The sequence below is a fragment of the Rhineura floridana genome, chromosome 13, assembly GCF_030035675.1.
Source record: "Rhineura floridana isolate rRhiFlo1 chromosome 13, rRhiFlo1.hap2, whole genome shotgun sequence".
Lineage (NCBI taxonomy): Eukaryota > Metazoa > Chordata > Lepidosauria > Squamata > Rhineuridae > Rhineura > Rhineura floridana.
The window spans coordinates 21205789-21224243 of record NC_084492.1 but is presented as its reverse complement, the minus strand read 5'-3'; the positions used below and the strand labels follow the sequence as shown (position 1 = coordinate 21224243).

General features: G+C 46.8%; 1 protein-coding gene across 5 annotated transcripts in view; it reads left to right on the top strand.

The window, feature by feature from the left end:
* Window positions 1-13217, top strand: part of EDC4 (enhancer of mRNA decapping 4) — a 47582-nt gene extending 34365 nt beyond the window's left edge. For 4 of the 5 annotated variants that reach the window (XM_061594063.1, XM_061594062.1, XM_061594065.1 and 1 more), the window contains 9 exons: window positions 686-728; window positions 2018-2198; window positions 3858-4013; window positions 4707-4822; window positions 5079-5244; window positions 6922-7108; window positions 7947-8166; window positions 11585-11748; window positions 12336-13217. In XM_061594063.1, coding sequence (XP_061450047.1) covers window positions 686-728; window positions 2018-2198; window positions 3858-4013; window positions 4707-4822; window positions 5079-5244; window positions 6922-7108; window positions 7947-8166; window positions 11585-11748; window positions 12336-12528 — 1426 coding nt within the window. In that variant the 3' untranslated portion in view covers window positions 12529-13217. The remainder of the gene's footprint in view (window positions 1-685; window positions 729-2017; window positions 2199-3857; window positions 4014-4706; window positions 4823-5078; window positions 5245-6921; window positions 7109-7946; window positions 8167-11584; window positions 11749-12335) is intronic. The other variant, XM_061594064.1, reaches the window with a different exon arrangement.
* The last annotated feature ends 5238 nt before the right edge of the window (window positions 13218-18455 follow it).

Sequence of the window (18455 nt, the reverse complement as noted above, 5' to 3'; positions counted from 1 at the left end):
GTCCCCCAGGCCTCCTGAACCTGCCAGGGGCGGCATATTCCTTGTGCCTTCAGTCAGGCCGATGAAGCAGCACTGGATGATGCTCTAAATACAATATCTAAACTTCAGACGTCAAACAACCCTGTATTTAAAATGTATCTGGGATTTGGCTACACTTTTCATCTTCATCTGCTGTCATCGCTGTGAAATCTGGACTCGCCTCTGAATAAAGGAACTCACAGTTGCATTTTGGTTGCTGCTGGTGCCTTCAGATACCATAAGTGTCAATTTGGGAATTGGCCCTTGTGCTTTAAAGTTCTGCCTTGGCTTTTTGTGTATGCACATCCATCCGAGGGGTTGTGTGTTGCAACGTCGGAATACCTACGTATATCAGCATATGTATATTTTCCCCCTTTTCTTTTTTGGGTCAGTTCGTGTTTTGGGAAAACAGATGCTTGACTTGGGAATGAAGTGTGTGGGAGGGTGCTCCAAAACAGCCATTTCTCAACCAGAAAATACACACCTCCACTCTTTGGAGAAGTAATTACATTTGTCACATTTATTATTTCGTTTGCTAAATTTGTATCCCGCCCTTCCTCCCAAAGGAGCCCCCAGGGCCACATTCTGGTGTGATCCCCCGTGGTTACGCATGCCGTACAGTTTGCCATGTACAGTTCATGCTGTCACGTTAACATCTTCTATTCAGTTCCAGGGATGTGGCGCAGTCCCCAAGATCCTTTGATCACCAGGTTAGTATTCTTCTTTGAGAGATTTCCATATACAGCAAGGTTGTCAGTTCCTCCTCCCTGAAAGGAGGGGAGGGGAGGAGAGAAGACGTTTGTGTGTGTCAAGAGTGACATTCCTCCAAAGAAACATCTGTCCATGGTAGTTGGAACTAGAGCCAGAGGTGGGAATCTCCTCCCTCTCTTTCTCCCAAACTTATTCCCCTTCCTCCTGGTTCAGCAGGGTGAGGGACTGATCACTCTTGCTAGAGTTCTACAGGAATTACTTGGACATCACTTTTCATAGCTGTGTTCATTTTGGCTCTTTTCCTGCCCTCTCTCCTTCTAGGCTCCCCACCACCACCACCACCTGCATGAAATCAGGCCAAGAGAGGCACAGGTGTTCCACCTTTGCCATGGGGGATGCCCTACATCTCTTCCTCCTATAGAATTGTACAGGCTCAGGATTCAAGGCTCAGCTAAAAAAAGTTGGGGAAGGGGGTGAAAGAACACCCTCTGCCTCATGCCCCTTTGTAACATGATTATGTTCTGGTTTGTTAAGACTCTGGCCTTTGGTTTTTTAATAGATCGGTCTTCTCCAACCTGGTGCCCTCCCAAGTGTTTGGGAGTACAACTCCCATCAGCCCCAGCCGGCATGTGCTGATGGGGGTTGTAGTCCTAAACATCTGGAAGGCACTAGGCTGGCGAAGACTGCCTCCATCCATTGCCTGAATTTGTTTTGGGGATCCAAAACTGTCTAGGGTTACGTTGAGATCTCTTCGTGGTGACTGAAAGCTTTCTTGGCCTTGAGAGAATGGATGGCCCCAGTTTTGATTGCCCTTCTGAGATTGCAGGGGCCTAACATGATTTGATACTTGCCTCTGTCTCACACACTCCATCTGGTCTGAGTTGCAGACCGAGCCTGGAAGCTCTGGTGGAATCATAAATGTCAGGCTTCTGTCTGTAGCTTGAACGTTCCATGCTGTTCTTTAGAATTACCCAACATTGAGACAACATGCAACAATTTAGGCAGATGTTCCTCCTCAAATGCTTTTTCATATGCTTATTGCGCTAAAGTTTCCTCCAGTTTACATATACTTGACTTCAATTTGGGATGCTAATCTGAGCCTGGGACTCACTGCTTGGCGTTGAATTCCACCATATCTGTGCCTTGAGATTGGTTAACTTGGCCCTTCTCCCGAGTGGCTCCCTAGCAGTGGGTTGAACTCTTTATGTTGTTGCCTCTCATGCAAGACAGGCAGGGTCCACTGACGGACATGGAGTGCTTACATTTTCCTTGCCTCCTCTGCCAATAGGTTGCTCCTGAGTACCAGGATGAGCTGATGTCTCTGCTGAGGACCCAGCAGAGGGAGATTGCTGAACTGAGACAGAACCAGATGGAGCTCATGCAGAGGCTCACCAACCACCTGGATGCTGTGCAGAGCGCCCTTATGGGCCACATTGAGCGAGTGATGGATTCCCAGCAACAGCAGGAGCGTATCCTTCCCAGGGAAAAAATCTCCCCTTTTAAAGCCACCATCTTTCATTATTGCTGGCTGCCTTATGGAGGGAAGGGAAGTGTCTGTTCAATTTTAACGTGTCTGGTGTAGCCTATAACTGGTGAGGAGCCCTCTCCCCAAGCCGCTCCTATCATCAGTCCATGCTCTAGTGTGTTTTTCCCCTGCTGGAATGCGACCTGAGACCCTTGCCTTGTGCTTGTCTGGATGAAGGATGGAGAATGTGTAAAAACCTCTGACTTTTGTGTGGCTAGAATGTAACCTGCTGTACAAAGGCCAGAGGCACATCCGTTGCTCCATCCACTTTTATCTCTGGCCACACCCACCACTGACATGTGGCCCCCAGAAGATGGCCCACAAGAGAATGTGGTTCTTCGGCTGAAAAGGGTTCCCCACGCCTGCCATAAAAGAATGCCAGAGAAAATAAACAACATACCAATCTAGCAAAGAAAATTGGCAATATTTTAGAGTGTTTTAGAGTGATGATAATTTTAGTGTGTTTTAGAACGATGAATATAAGATGAGGAGGAGGATTTATATACAACCTTTCATTTCAAGAAGCAATACCAAGACAATTCACAGACAAATTTGTTGACCTTACACACTTTTCAAGACCTTTGTTTATTTGGCCATATAATTTATTCCATAGGCCTCCCTCTTCCTTCAGTGGTGGTGATTATCCAGGAATGATTATTCCTGCCTACGCTTTTTTTTTGTCGGCAGAGCTATGCTAATGACTTTGATTGGTCCCCTTCAATGAGAGGAGCCTCCCCAATGCCAATCCAAGAAAGAGCATGAAATGCCATTTGTAGAAAATAAAACTAAATATATAGAATTAAACTTAATTATAAAAAGTTTCCATTAATCGCACTCGGGTCCTGTTTGCAGTCAGGACTCAGGCTTCCCATAAGTATCTGGCTGGCCACTGTGAGAGCAGGATGCTGGGACGGATGTGCCGTTGGCCTCATACAGCAGGTGGTTCTTCTTTTCTTTCATTTTTATCTTGCTCTTCCTCCAAGCACTCAAAACAGCCCTGTGAAGTAGGGTTTAAAGTATTTCAAAGGCACTATATGTTGGTAAACTTACAAATGTTTATTATTTTTGCTTTACTATTTTTTTATTTGCAGATTTAACAATGAAAGGAAAAGAAAACAAAGTAAAATAATGAAATGACATAAAAGCATCAACGATACAAAAATTAAAAATAAAGAAATAATATATGAATGTTACTAATAATAACAATAAATCACCTTCAGTTTACATTAGATACAATAATCATCATGCATCTTGAGTTAAGCATATAAGTTAACACAAGCCGTCCAGATGATCCAATACGTATCCATTTGAAATTGTCATCTATGTGAAATTTGTTCAAACATAGCCAGGGCAGTAAGGCTAAATTTGATTGCAGTCGTGCTTGTAAGGAATGGGGAATGAGAATCCCACTTGGTACTTTTATGGCATGCTCCCTTATGCCAGGTTCATCTACCTCCAGAGTTTGAGGCAGAGGCCTGTCACATCACCTGCTACCAGCTCCTTTGTAGCTGGAGGTGCCAGTGACCATTTGCGTGCAATGCATGCCCTCTGCCACTGAGCTGCAGCCTCCCTTTGCAAAGTTCCTTAACTCTCTTGGTTTCAGAGCGGAGGCTGGACCAGGCCTTAGCTGAGGGGCAGCAGCGCAGCGGGCAACTGCAGGAGCATCTGTCCCAGCAGCTTTCCCAGTCCCTCTCCACGGCTGCCTGCAACCGGCTGGAAAGGACCATCCGTGAGGAGATGAAAAAGACAGTGCCACCATGTAAGTCCCACAATCTCGGGGCTTGATCTATTTTTAAAGGGGCAAAGTAGAGGCTGCTTTGGGAGTAGAGCAGCCTTCATCAATCTGATGCTTCCAGCTGTTCTGGACAACAACTCCCATCCGTGCTGGCAGGGGGTGATGGGAGTGTTAGCACAAAACATCTGGAGGGCACTAGATTGTTGAAGGCTGGAGTAGAAGGTTATCGTGTAATGCCCAGAAAGCTTTCTGGCATGGGGTTTGGATTCTGAACAGAGAAATTGAAAAGAAGATATCACCAGCCCAGTGAAGATCCTGGTTCCCAAGATTTGCTGAGACCTGAGTCTGTGATTTTCTTTGCTACACGTCAGCTATCCTTTCCAGTTTCTCTTCCCTCTGGATAAAGTTCACAAAGCAGGAAGGATGAATACCACCGTTACAGAGATGGTCATGTGTGTCCTCTCTCAACAGTCTCGTAGAGCTAGTATGTTGTAGCAGTTTGAGTGAAGGACTAAGATCTGGGAGACCAGCCTAACCTACCTCAGAGGGTTGTTGTGGGAACTGAATGAGGAGGGGGGAGAACCATGTATGCCACCTTGAGCTCCTTGGAGGAAAGGCGAGGTATAAATGCAACAAATAAATAAATGTAGTGTCTTTCTTCAGAGGGATAGAATGGGGGAGAGTATCACTTTTCTTTTGCTATCTTTTGCTGACCAGGCATTTCCAAGACCTTGGATCCTATCACTGGGCAGCTGAGTAACACTATTGCAACCAAGCTTACAGCCATCGAGGGGACGCTAAAGGAGAATGTCACCAAATTGGTGAAGTCAAAGGTAATGGTGGGACTTGGCTGCTGGGAAGCAGATTCCTGCCGGCTTGATGTGGACGGAAGCTGGTTTGTGGTGATGGCGTAGCGTGTGCTGGTCAGGCTGCCTCTTCAACTGCAACGTTGCTGCCTCCTCTCTTCCAGGTGGTGATGTCCTTGATTCACTAGGCCAGGGAGGCCAAGTATTTTTGATGGCCTTGAAACTTTTTTTGAGATGAGTCATCCCACTGAGTTTCCGGACTGTGCTTGTGCTTTCATTGCAGAACCTTACAGATGCCATTGCCCGGGCGGCGGCTGATGCCTTGCAGGGTCCCATGCAGTTGGCCTACAGGGAGGCGTTTCAGAGTGTGGTGCTGCCCGCTTTTGAGAAGAGCTGTCAGTCCATGTTCCAGCAGATCAACGACACCTTCAAGCAAGGCACGCAAGAATGTATGCCCCGCTCACCACTCCTCTCTTTCCAGCTTCATCTGCTACCAGCCCCAGGAAATACTAGCTAGTTTACAAAACTGGAGGGCAAACAAGGGGACCCAGAAAGGGGAGAGCCCCCTTTTGAAAAGCCGTAATCATGTCTAGTACCCTTAATGCACTTCTGTCCTACGATTCATGACGGAGATGTTTTTCAAGGCTACTAGCTGTGATGGCTAAACAAAACATCCCGCAAAGGAAGCTGCCTTATATTGAGTCAGACCACTGGTCCATCTAGCTCAGTATTGTCCACACTGACCGGCAGCAGCTTGCCAGGGATTCAGGCACGGAATATTCTGAGTCCTGCATGGAGATGCCAGGACTGAACTTGGGACAGTCTGCATACAAAGCAGATGCTGTACCACTGAGCAACAGCCCTCCACATTTGGAGGCAGTGCATCTGAGTACCAGGAGGCAATGCGGGAGGACTAGTGCCTTCACACCCCTCCTGGAGGCTTCCTGGAAAGAGTTAGGTGGCTGTTGCTGGAAACAGGGTGCTGAACTTGGTAGACTTGCGATTCAGCAACGGCTGTTAGCCAGGACTGCTGTTATGTTCATAAGGTGAGAAAGCTGCAACCTTTGTTCTCAATTTCAGAGTTAAGTAGTTGCTTCTGAACACAGGAGCAGCAGATTGCTCCAGTCCTATGGACGTCAGGACACAAGGGGTTGTATTCAAGGTCAGTTTTGCTCTGAGCAGACCCATTGAAATGAATGGACATGACTAACTTAGGGCTTAGCTGAATACAACCCTATTCACAATTCAGGCTTCGACCGATGACGCCCTTCCCTTGGCTTGCTGAGCTATCATGCATTTCAGAGACTGCTTGTTCCACAAAGGTCCCTTCCCGTTCTCTTAAACTTCAAGTGCCTTCTTAGCAGTATCATTTATGACAAAGAGGCATTCTCCGTGGCTGCTCCGAAATGGTAGCATTCTCTCCATTTGAAAAATTGCCTGAGCAGCTTTTGAAAGCTTTGGAAGACCTTTCTCTTCAGGTTGGCTTTAGGGGTCAAAGTTAAGCTGGCAAGTCGGGAGTCTTTATACCTGTTCATCTTTTAAAGTTTTTGCATGGGTTTCTAATGGAATTGTTAGTGAGATGCTTTCTTCTTTCTGAGCCTTTGGGAACGGGGCAGGCTATATAAATTCCTGGTAAAGACTCTTGTAGGTGCCACTGGAGGAACACATTTTGAGCATCCCAGGCCAGGACTTTGGGTGATGGCTAGAAACTCTGCATGGTTTCACGTTGCGTATTCTGAAAATCCCTATTTCCTAGCAGCAATAAATGAAGTGCATTGGATCAGGGGTGGGGAAAGTGTGGCCCTCCAGATGTTTTTGAACTTCAACTCCCATCAGCCCTTGCATCCAAGACCCAGTGGTCAAAGAAGAGGGGAGTTGTAGTCCAGCAACATCCAGAGGGCCATAAGTTCCCCACCCATGTGTTAGGTGAAGCTCCTGTGTGCCCTTTTTCCCCCCATGCCTTGTTGCGGAGTTTGAAATGCTGTATAGAAGTGAAGACTCGAGGTATATGACAGAGGGATGAAATCAAGGCTGATGAGCAAAAAGGGCCTGGAGCCCGAGGCCATAGGAATAGCCTCTGGTTGTACCCAGCTTGCTGCTGACTGAATGTGAATCCTCTTTCGTAGATACTCAGCAGCTGGAGACGCACATGAAGAATAAGAAAGCACGAGAGCAGGACACCCGGGACTCTCTGCTAGGCCAGCTCCGGCAGCTGGTCAGCAACTTTCAGAGCACAACTGACCAGTTGGCGTCCACCATTACGGCCAGCATGCACTCCGAGGTGCAGCATCAGCTCCATGTCATCGTGGGCAAGTGAGTGGCAAGGTGGGGTGAGGGAGATCTCTGTAGAGGAGTGGTAAAACAGAGCATTACCATCACATCAGCCTTGTGCCAGGTCAATAGTCACAAGCCCTGAGACTTGCAAGCAAACTGATTCAGCTGCACTTTCACAGACAGAGATGAAAAAACGGGGCACACACAATTTTGCATCCAGAACGCCCCCGGGCTTGAGGGAATGGTCGCCATATTTGTTTGTTTGTTATATTTATATCCCACCTTTCCTCCGAGGAGCTCAAAGTGGTGTACATAGCTCTCCCCCTTACCATTTCATCCTCATAACAATCCTGTGAGGTGCGTTAGGCTGAGAGGCGATGACTGGCCCAAGGTCACCCAGTGAGCTTCCTGGCTGAGTGGGGATTTGAGCCTTGGTCTTCCAGGTCTTAGCCCTACACTCTAACCGTTACACCACACTTGGCTCTTCAGAGAATGAGATGGGAACATTATCCGGAGTTGTCCCAGGGTAAAGACATTGGCTGGACCCCCAATATGGCTTTAACTCAATCTTTAGATTAATTCAATCCCCTCCTGCAGGGGGAGAACCATTCAGTCGCTGTGAAAGTTAAATCTAATCTAAATCTGCAAGATCGATGCACAAGGTATTTGGACATGAGGGATTGGTGTGATGAACAGCGGGCGAGGTTTCTGTTTGTATGCCTGCCTTGCCTGCCTTAAGAGTTCATGTGCAAAGGAAAATATTCTGACCCTGAGCAGATGCGCAGCCAGTGTCTTGCTCCTGCAGGCTCTCCACTCCTGGTAGTTTTTTTTTTAAGGATCTGCAGAATGCTTCCAACTTCCCTTTTTCTTTTTCCAGCATGCAAGACTCCATCCTGGCCCAGGTCCAGCGAGTGATCAAAGGGGAGGTGAGCATGGCCATGAAGGAGCAGCAGGCTGCTGTCACCTCCAGCATCATGCAGGCGATGCGCTCGGCTGCAGGCACACCAATCCCTGCCACTCACCTAGACTTCCAGTCCCAGCAGGCTCACATGTTGCAGCTGTTACAGCAGGGACACCTGAATCAAGCCTTCCAGCAGGTACGCATCCCTCGGACAAGAGAGGCAGCGCTGCCTCTCCCATCTGCCCACTGAAGGACCTGGATGGCCTTCAGGGGAGCAATTGCAAAGCTCCACAGAGATAGCCATGAGGTTTCCAAAGATGCAGGAACTTGTGGTCCGCCAGATGTTGTTGGACTCCGACTCCTGTCAGCCCCAGCCAGATAGTCAGTGGGCAGGGATGCTGGGAGTTGTAGTCCAGCAGCTTCTCATGGGTCACAGGTTCCCCATCCCTGCTTTAAGTGCACTGCTGTCACCGTTCTGCAACTATCTTTCTGGGAGTCACCAAGGGGCGCTGATGGTCTGCTACTGAACCAGCAGGGGGCATCCAGAGCAGCTGTCTTGTAGTTCAAAGTATAACATTTTAAGCATGACTACATAGCCTTGTTGATGTATATATAACCATCCTATATGCGGTGTGTTCGAGACATCTTAATATGGATTAGCTACTCCTTAGTGTGCTTTTATCATTTCTTTCATGCTTTCACTCAAGGTTGGGGAAAGGGTGTATTTTCCTCTCAGTGTTTTTAAGCGTGTGAGGATTATAAAATTGGGAGTGGAGAAGGTAGATAGAGGGAGGTGTTTTTTTTTCCCTTTTCTCATTATACTAGAACTGGGATCACGCAACGAAACAGACTGGCGATATCCAGAGAGGTTGCCGAGTTAGTTTATTGCGGCAAAAACAATCGTCTATGTATTTTGTGGCACTTTAAAGATCAAACACATTTATTATGCTGTAGTATTTTGTAGACCAACTCCACTTTATCACTTGCACGAAATGTAATCGTAAATTGGTTGGTTGGTGTGTGTGTGTGTGAGAGAGAGAGAGAGGGAGAGAGAGAGTGTGCGTGCGCATGCGTGCGTGCGCAACCATTTGGGCAGCATCCTTGTCCACTGTCCCAGCCTGTCTTCTTGTCTCTCACTAAGCAGCTTTCCTCAGATGTGGGAGCTCGGACAGAGCTGAAACTGAAGTGACATATATCCACACACACACATGAGCGGGGAACCTTTTTCAGCCCACGGGCTGTATTTTCTCTTGGGCGACCTTCACTGGGCTGTGTGCCTGGATGAAAAAGTGGCTGGAGCAACTGATACAATTCTTAGCTTTGCACAGTAGGCTACGTGCAGCCACAGGTTTCTGCATGAACCCCCACGCACACTCCAGCCAGGCAAGCTAGTAGCATTATCCATAGTTCAAGAAAGACACAAAAGTACTTGAGAAGGGTATGGAGCAGAGCCAGTGAGATGTGTGGCCTAGGGAGGGGGCATAGCCTGGGCAGAGAATCCCAAAGGCAATTTAGAGAGGCCCTGAGGAGCACACTTGGTCCCCAGACCTGATAGGCAAACACACACATGTGCGCACACACACATACTGCACGGTTGGATGGTGGTCTATGTGCCAACAGCACTGGCAAGCTATTGATCAGCAATCATCTGTGTATTTGTATGCTGCTTTTCCATAAGATTGTGCCCAAAGTGGCTGTCAACATATCAGACAAACAGCAATATAAACATAACGAATATAGCAACAGTTGAAAATAGCCACAGCATCAGCATATCAGTCAATCCATACAACTTTCTATAAAAACAGTTGTCCCAGTCCAACAGCTTTAAACACAATACGAGAGAGAAAACAAACTCTTTAACATAGAAATAAAAATACAAGGCCCAATTGACTTCTGTACCACAAAGACAGTGTGGGCTTCTCAACTGCTAATCTACACACACACACACACATTTTGTGTGAGGGTGGCCTTCCTCCCAGCTCTCACCTGCGTCTTCTCTCTGTCTCTCTGGGTCTTTCTGTCCCCTCCAGTTCTTGCCTAGGGAGGTAAACATTGCTGCCGCTCTTTTCTTTCAAGCCCCACATATATTCTCAGTTTTGATGTTCCTTGGTTTCTCTCCCCCAAGCATCCCTTCCAGCTCTCTCAAGGCAGTCGGCTTTAGCAGGCTTCAGGGCAATAGTTAGGGGCAAGGCAAGTGGAAAAGTTCTGCCCCTTGATGTTAGTCTCACTACCAGGGGTGGGGAACTGGACCCTTATCTCCCCATCACCCCCTGTGGGCCAAGTTTGTCCTTGCCCCCAGTCAATCACCTGCAACATCAGGCAACCTTTTTTTCCACAGCTCCATGCACAGAGGCGCCAATGATCAGCTGATTGTTGGCACTTGCAAAGCCCCGTGCACTGGGCTTTGCACAAGGCTTTGTAGGTGCAGCCGATTGGCAGTACCTACAACTCCCCCACCTGCCCAGGTGCATCTTGACCTGTCCTCACCTGATATCATATCTAGGGTGGGTGGATGTGGCTAGAACAAAACAGTTTTGCAGGCCCAGTGGGGAGGCCTAATGGGCCTAATTAGGTTCCCCATTGCTGCTCCCCACCAAGCATCAAGTATTGTCTGCTTTTCCCCAGAAGCTCCTAGCTGGCTGTCAGCAGGGCCGCCCCTCCTTTCTTATGAAATAAAAATTCAGATCTGTGCCTGCTGGGCCATAACGAAAAGGTATTGCCTTGAATGCACCTTTTGTTGTTGTTCTTTGGTCCAAGTATCCTGCCAGTGCTACTTAGTTGTGCCTTTGTCCCTGGGTGTCCTCATAAGACCCTGATGTCCATGTCAGTCCCTGGGCATGGAATGACCACACACATCTCGAAATGGAGGCCCTGGACTCTTACTAGCAAAGCAGAGGGCGATGGGTGGAGCGGAGGTCCAAGATATTTATATTTTATTTGTTTGTTTTATTATCCTGCCTCATCCTCCCAAAGGGAGCCCAGGACAGCAAACAACATGATAAAATACTAAAAACATATTTTTAAAAAAAGAAAAAAAATCTTAAAAACAAAACATCTCTAAAAACATCTTAGGAACAATTACAGTACAGATGCAGACTGGGATAACGCCTCTACATAAGAGGGTTGTTAAAAGGGGAAGGTCTTCAGTAGGCACCCAAAAGACAATAGAGACGCAGTACCTGTCTAGTATTTAAGTGGAAGGAATTTCAAAGGGAAGGTGTTACAGCACTAAAGCTACACTTCTTAAGTTGTGCAGAAGGACCTTCTGATGAGATGGTTTCTGCAGGCAGCCTTCACCTGCAGAGTGCAGTGATCGACTGGGTGATATGATCCTTCAAGTACCTTGGTCCCAAGCTGTACAGGACTTTATATGCCAACAACACCACTTTGAATTTAGCCCGGTAGCTAAAGGGCCCCAGTGCAATTCTTTCAGCAGTGGTAAAACACGCTGACGATGTCCTGCCCCAGTGAGCAGTTGCGCTGCCGCTATTGTTTATTTCTTTATTATTGTGTCAGAAGTCCTGTTCATCCATAGTGAGCCTATATAGAAAGATTTCCAAGCAAATATTGTTGGATCGCATTACTCCTCATATTCTTCCTCTTCTCATCTGCAGGCTCTCACTGCAGCTGATTTGAACCTGGTCCTCTACGTCTGCGAGACTGTTGACCCTCAGCAAGTGTTTGGGCAGCATCCTTGCCCACTGTCCCAACCCGTCCTCTTGTCTCTCATTCAGCAACTCTCCTCGGATTTGGGAGTTCGGACAGAACTGAAATTGAAGTGAGTATGTCCCAGCAATGCATGAAGGGAGATGCATCCTGTCCCTCCAAAAAGAAATGGCAGGTGATTCTTACAAGGTGATTCCTACAGCAGGGCTGTGTGAGTTTCATCCTTTAAAATATTAGATATAAATTCTGCATCAGGAAAAACATATGTAAATGTATCTCTCTTACTTTGTATAATTCTGTTCTGCTGGTCAAGGAGACTGCAAGAGAGCTTATACAGGACACTGAAGTCCCAACCACAACTACTAAACATCTCATTCAGCTATCTCATTTGTGAGATTATCAGATGTTGCCCATATGCTTTCAATCATATCTTTGCATCTGTAAGGGCTAGAAACTTGCTTTCTCTAAGTAAACAAAATATGAGAAACTTGGGAAGCTTGATTTGGCCCTTTCCCTACATTCTAATGGAATTTCATTATATAGACATTGTGTTCATTGTGCTCCTAAGGCCATGTGTATATACTTTCTTTAAAAATTAAGTAATTTTTTAAAAAACGGTGTATACACACAGCCCTAGGCTGCAATTTTGTAACCAACAGGATCACACTGTCAGCCTCTGCTCTGCTGTCTCCTTTGCAGTTACCTGGAGGAGGCGGTGATGCATCTAGACCACAGTGACCCCATCACCCGTGACCACATGGGCTCTGTTATGAACCAGGTGCGGCAGAAGCTCTTCCAGTTCCTGCAGGCAGAGCCTCACAACACCCTGAGCAAACCCGCCCGCCGGCTCATGATCATGCTTCAAGGCCTGGTCACTCCCAGCATGTCCTAACAAGGCTTGACCAGCCTCGCAACAAGAGTGCCCATCGGTGCTAACAAAATGTGGCTTTTTTCTTTTCTTTTCTGAAGCTCTTGCTGGGAAAAATGGATCCACACTACAGACGTGTGGGGTGGATAGAAGGGTCTGAGCCCGGTTGTGTTAGCCCTATATAATCCAAAATATACTTCTTTTCTGTGCAAGCAGACCCTGGCCCTGCCCACCATCTGCCTTGCTTTGTACCTATACAAGTTGATGCGCAGAGACACTAATCCCATCCTCCTCTTTTTTAGCTTGGAGCCGCTCCCCAAAAAATTGGGGGATTGATGGGGCTCAACAAACCTTGCCCTATCATACCATGGGAAAGGTGGGGTCTCCATGCCCAGCTGCGGTAGTAAGAGGTCAGAGGTATCCATCAAAGGTGCAGACAGCAGCCATAGTGAGGTCTTACCCCCATCTCCACTGCTGGTGGGTGAGGGGTGAAGAGTTCATGAAGCCCACCCATCTTGGGAAGCAGCGTTCATTCTTTGTGTGGTGGAGCATGTTCATGGATCAGACAACTCCTTTTGTTTTTATATGTTTGTTTTTGCTTTTACACCACTTCCACCCCCCCTTTTTATCTAGAATCTTAAAATCGTTTTTTGAATAATGTTTAACAAGTTCAATAAATGACTTTTTTTGGAGGAAAACCTGCTTCTCTTTCTTGATGGGCCTGGTGGGAAGCTCTCTTGAACACCCTCTTGATCAGTGCTGGTCACATTGCAACTGTCAAGCTGAAGTGGGAAGTATTTCCTAGGACTGATGGGAAACCTCCCGTCTTCAGGCCCAAGATGGCCCACAGGGCCCCCTTCTCACCTTGCCCCCCATACAGCAATTAGGCTTGAAAGCAGCCTTTGAGCCACTAGGAGGCAATTTTCAAGCCTAATTGCTGTGCAGGGACTATTTGAGGGGGGAGGGTGCGTCTGGGTAGGGAAGGTGCTGTGCCTCTGCCAAAATCCCACCCCTGGCACCGCAGTTAGGCGTGGAAAAGAACTGATTGGCTGAGAGGCTTCTTCAAACCTACTAGTTGTGCAGTAGAGAATCTGCAAGCATAATTGCTGCTGGGAGGGTGTGTGTGTTGTGTTGTGTGTGTGTGTGTGTGTGTGTGTGTGTGTGTGTGTGAGAGAGAGAGAGAGAGAGAGAGAGAGAATGCAGGGCTATTGATGTATATGAATAGGTGTGTGTGGATGAGAGAGCAGGGTGTCCCTTCCCACTTTTTGCATCACTGGCATGTGGCTCCTGGAAAGTTAGCTATGAGGAAATGTGGCCCTTGAGCGGAGAGGTTTTTCACCCCTATTCTTGGGGGGGGGTTCTGATGCCATACTTCTCATTTTTATGCCTGATGTTGCCAAACCAGAGCGATACCAGGTGAAGAAGGGCCTTGTTAGTCAGATTTCTTGCTGAAGGGGTTTTTTCCCCACCCCATTATCCCCGTTGGAGGACCCATCTCCATGAACTTGTTGGATGTAGAAGATAGCCATTCATTCACAGGGAAGCTTCATCATGTCGTTTCATTTGTCACCGCCTTTGCTATTCCCTTTGCCTCTTTCTAAGGGCAGCCCTCATTACATTGCTATCGATCCCACTGTGTGGTGTGTCTGTGATGTCCACCACGCCCCGCGTATTCCCAGAGGAAATTGCCAGCTTACCCCATCACTCCCCTTAAACCTGTCTGTATCCCTCATCACTGTTGCTCTTAAGAGCCCAAAACTGATGTGCAAGATCTCAGCCGGAATCTAATGTACATCTCTGTCAGCACTGGAACACCGACAGGGATGAGATTGGAAAAGGCGAGCTGGGCTGGAGGTGGGCACATGGTGCCAACAGCCAAAATTTCATTTATTTAATTGTACTCCAAAAATAAAAGTAAACAACTGCAGATAACCAGCTGTCGGTTCCTTCCTCAGTGTTTCATTAGCTGAATGCATCTCCCATTTTCTGTGACCCCCTTGAGCCCCTGTTTGCTCCTAACCAAGCAGCCAGAAAGCTGTTTAACAGGCTTTAGAACTGTGACAACCCAATGAGATTACTCTTGTTGCCAGGGCATCAAGCTGTCTGTGAGCTAAGGCAGATGTTGCAGCATCCAACATCCCTGGGCTGCATTTTTTTTTAATAATCACAAGTGGAACAAGATAGCTGCTCTGTGTGGTTTTTTTAACTTGCTCAACTGATGCGGTTTGAATGTTGGGCCATGCTTGTCTTCATTCTTTTGACTGCTGTCATACTGAGTCCATTTAAACTCTGCAAGTTTCTCCCACCTGCGCATGTGCAGGGTACTGTGAACTGATGCTCGCTGTGAGCTTAATTGTCTCTGCTGCAGCCTGGAAGGCGCAAACTCAGCTTGAAGGCCAGCTTCAGTGGTTTTGAGGACTGAATTGGGCTCCATCTTGCCTTGAAGGAAACCACCCACCACAAGCTTAATGGGCTGAGTTCTCCGTATGCCTCTTAAAAAGAGGAAATGCCATTGCTAGAAACAAGTTTTAATAGCAGAGGGATTGGTAGTGGCAACCGTTTGCAACTAGGCCATTCTGTTCGGGGGGGAAAATGGAGCATCATATATTTGGGGGCCCATTTTTTTTATCAGTTATTGATTTGTTAGCTTGTTACACACACCCTGAACTCTGATTCAGCAGGTTTCTTTGTGGGCAATGCCAAAGTCAGTTTGTATCTATACATTTCTAGGACTGCTAATAAGAATAGCAGAATTATAATCCTATTTAATTCCAGTTAGGAATCGCTTCCTATGAAACATCCTAAAGCAATTTTAACAGTCAAAACAATTAAAATTTCATGTATAAAAACAATTTCAGCTCCAATACCGATACAGACTAGCAAGTACAACTAGTTAAATGGTAGCGGTGGAAAGGAGCGTTGATTGATGCAGTAGTAATGCTTCATATGGGTTGTTTGCATGAACAAAGCAAGCTATAAGCATCATGGTGATTATTTACAAATAGGGTTTCTGGTTGTTACTGTGTCAATGGGATCCATTTCTCTCTGTGTGTGTGCTTGTAAATAAATCGTATAGGGATATAACCCAGATTTCTTTTCTGTCTCCCGCCTATGATGGCTTGCAAATCCTCACATTATCACTTGCCATCCATACACTAAAGCAACTACTATAGATATTAAGCAGTTGTGCATGTTTGATGCAGACATATCCTGGGAAGAAGTGGGGGTGAAATGCTCTCTTGTAAATTACCAAGCTATTGGACTGTGCCCATCTCATGAAAACCCTGTTCATAGGGTCGCCATAAGTCGGAATCGACTTGAAGGCAGTACAGGAGAGAGTGGCATTTTGTGCCTTCTCTCTCTCTGAGGAGGCTGGGTCAGTTGTGATCCGAGAGATTGAAAAGGGTTTTAGGGATTAAAGTGTGCTAAAGGGAACTATCCCCTTCCCAACTGGCTTCTGTGCTGGGGGTGGGGGGGGATGTGTGAGGTGCCTATCTCTCAGAGGCTGCTTGCTCTATTCTGACAGCAAGCTGGGGGGGAGGGAGGAGAGAAAGGCAATTCTCCCAGGCATCTTCCTTTATCCAACAGTGGAGGCTGGACCATTGCAACAAATAGGACACTGCCCGGCCAATCACAGTCTGTCCTCAGCCAGCTCCCCCCCCCCGCCTTCTTTCTTGCCTGAATGAGTTGGCTCTGGCGCCGCCTACTGTAGGCCTCTCTGCCTTCTGCCCCACCAGGGCCAATGGGCACCAGCCTCCACTGGCATCAAATCACATATGCTCTAGGGTTTGCTTGCTCTTACTTATTATTTATTAATTAGTCGCTTGATACCCGAAGGTCCCCAAGTGACTTACACAATGTTAAAACAAAACAGACTATAAAAACATAACAAAAAACAATAGCAATACCACCCCTACACAACCACAGGAAGGTTTGGCAGCATACTAAAACAAAACATCTCAATCTATCAAATGCCTGGGAGAAAAGATACGTCTTTACCTGGCGCCGAAAAGATGTCAATGATGGCACCAGGCAGACTTCACTGGGGAGTATACCGTATTCCACAGATGGGGAGCCACAAGTCTGCCTCTGCTTTGTTTGGCTTGCCTGTAAAACACAGTCCTATAATCCCGTTGGCCTCCATGATTACCCTCTAATCCATTTAAACTAGTGGGGCATTCTTTCACCATTCTCTTGTTTTATTATGGGGTTCTCTCTTCATGAAGGATTGAAGGGAGGCACCCTTCCATCTGAAGTTAACTTTGCAATCCAATGGAATGAGGTTTCCACGTACCTGTTTCCACTCATAAACGCACTATCTCACGACTCTAGCAAAGTTAGTGGTAAAAACAAGGGGAGGGACCTGCAACAAAGTGTTGCAGTATTGACTGTTCCTATTGGTGATGTCTGCAAGTCCAGCTTAGCCAATCCATGACTTAGCACAAATGTACTGGCTCCCAAGGAGATCGTAGCCACTTTGCTCCTCCCCAGACATTTTAGGTTGGCATGAGGTGGCAGCAAAGCCAAGGTTTGGCTTTGCATATTGTCGGAACCTGGGATTACGGTTAAGGTCTCTCCTTGTTAACCATGGTCTGTAGCCAAGGTTTGTCCTATGGTTACAGGTTGAGATTAAGAAGGAGAAATCATAACCACGACCCCAAGTTTGGACAAGATGCTAAGCCAAACCTTGGCTTTGCTGCCGTCCCACAGTGACCTAAAAAGGCCTGGGACGAGCTAAGCAGGTGTTAAGATCCTCTGGGAGCCAGCACATTTGAGCAGCTATGTTAACATAAACCCTGGCTTCCCATGACAAGTGAACCAGGCCATCCACTGTTCCAGTCAATCAGCCATGCCCTCCTCTACAATATGTGTTCCATTTTTTATCTTACTGCAGATTAAGTGTAAGATGAAAATGCAGTAATATACACAAATACTATAATGTAACCACTGAAACATCAGTTCAACCCCATCTCAGAGACTGGCTACAAATGTACAGCTTGTTGGACTAAGTCATACCTCCTGGCAAAGAGGTGCATCTTCAACTGGCATCAACCACAGAGGGGAGGGCATTCCACATTCAGGGCACCACCACAAAGGAGGCCCTCTCCTGCATTCCGTGACTCCATTCTGCTAGGCCTTCTATTCAGTTGTTTTTTCTCCCAGTCAGCATGTTGTATCTACTCAGCATGTTCAGACCTCCAGTGTGCTAGTTCTTTTTTTGGGGGGGGAGGAGGTGCCCCTTGAGGATTTTTTCATGCCAATTTATTTTTGTACTTTTGCAAAATTCAGGATTCCTCTAAGCCTGCTGCTACCTCCCTCTCATGTGTGGATGGTGCCATTTTAGCTTCATAGGCAACAGCTCTCACTCCTGAACACTGGAAATAGAAGGAATTATTACAGTTTCCAGTGTTGTTATACACTTCCTCAAACTGGTGTATGCCCACTATTGGAAGTAGATTAGCAATCTTGGCTCATTGGTCTGATCCATTTCTTGTTTTGTTAGCTTGAATACAAAACAAGTTCCTTTAGTGTTGTGTCTGGGAGGGGACTGGATGGGAAAATAACCTTTACCTGAAGAACTGCCTTGCAGGATCAAACCAAAGATCTATTTCTCCCAGCATCTGCTCTTCAACACTGGACAGCCATATGCTGAGGAAAGCTCACAGGCAAGGCATGATAGAATGGTTGAGCCCTGTTGTTGTCTCACTGTATCCAGCAATCAAAGGTAAAAAGTTTCACTTCCATGAATCATGGAGGCTCCATTGGCTAATATGGATTGACAGACATATTTCATTGATTTTTCTAGCCTTTAAAAAAACAACAGCCACACTAGTGGTATGTTGTGATAATGCAGACTTCCAGATGTTTTGGACTACAACTTGCAACATCCCTGACCATTGGCCAGTGGCTGGGGCTAATGGGTGTCATATTCCATAATAGCTGACTGGAGA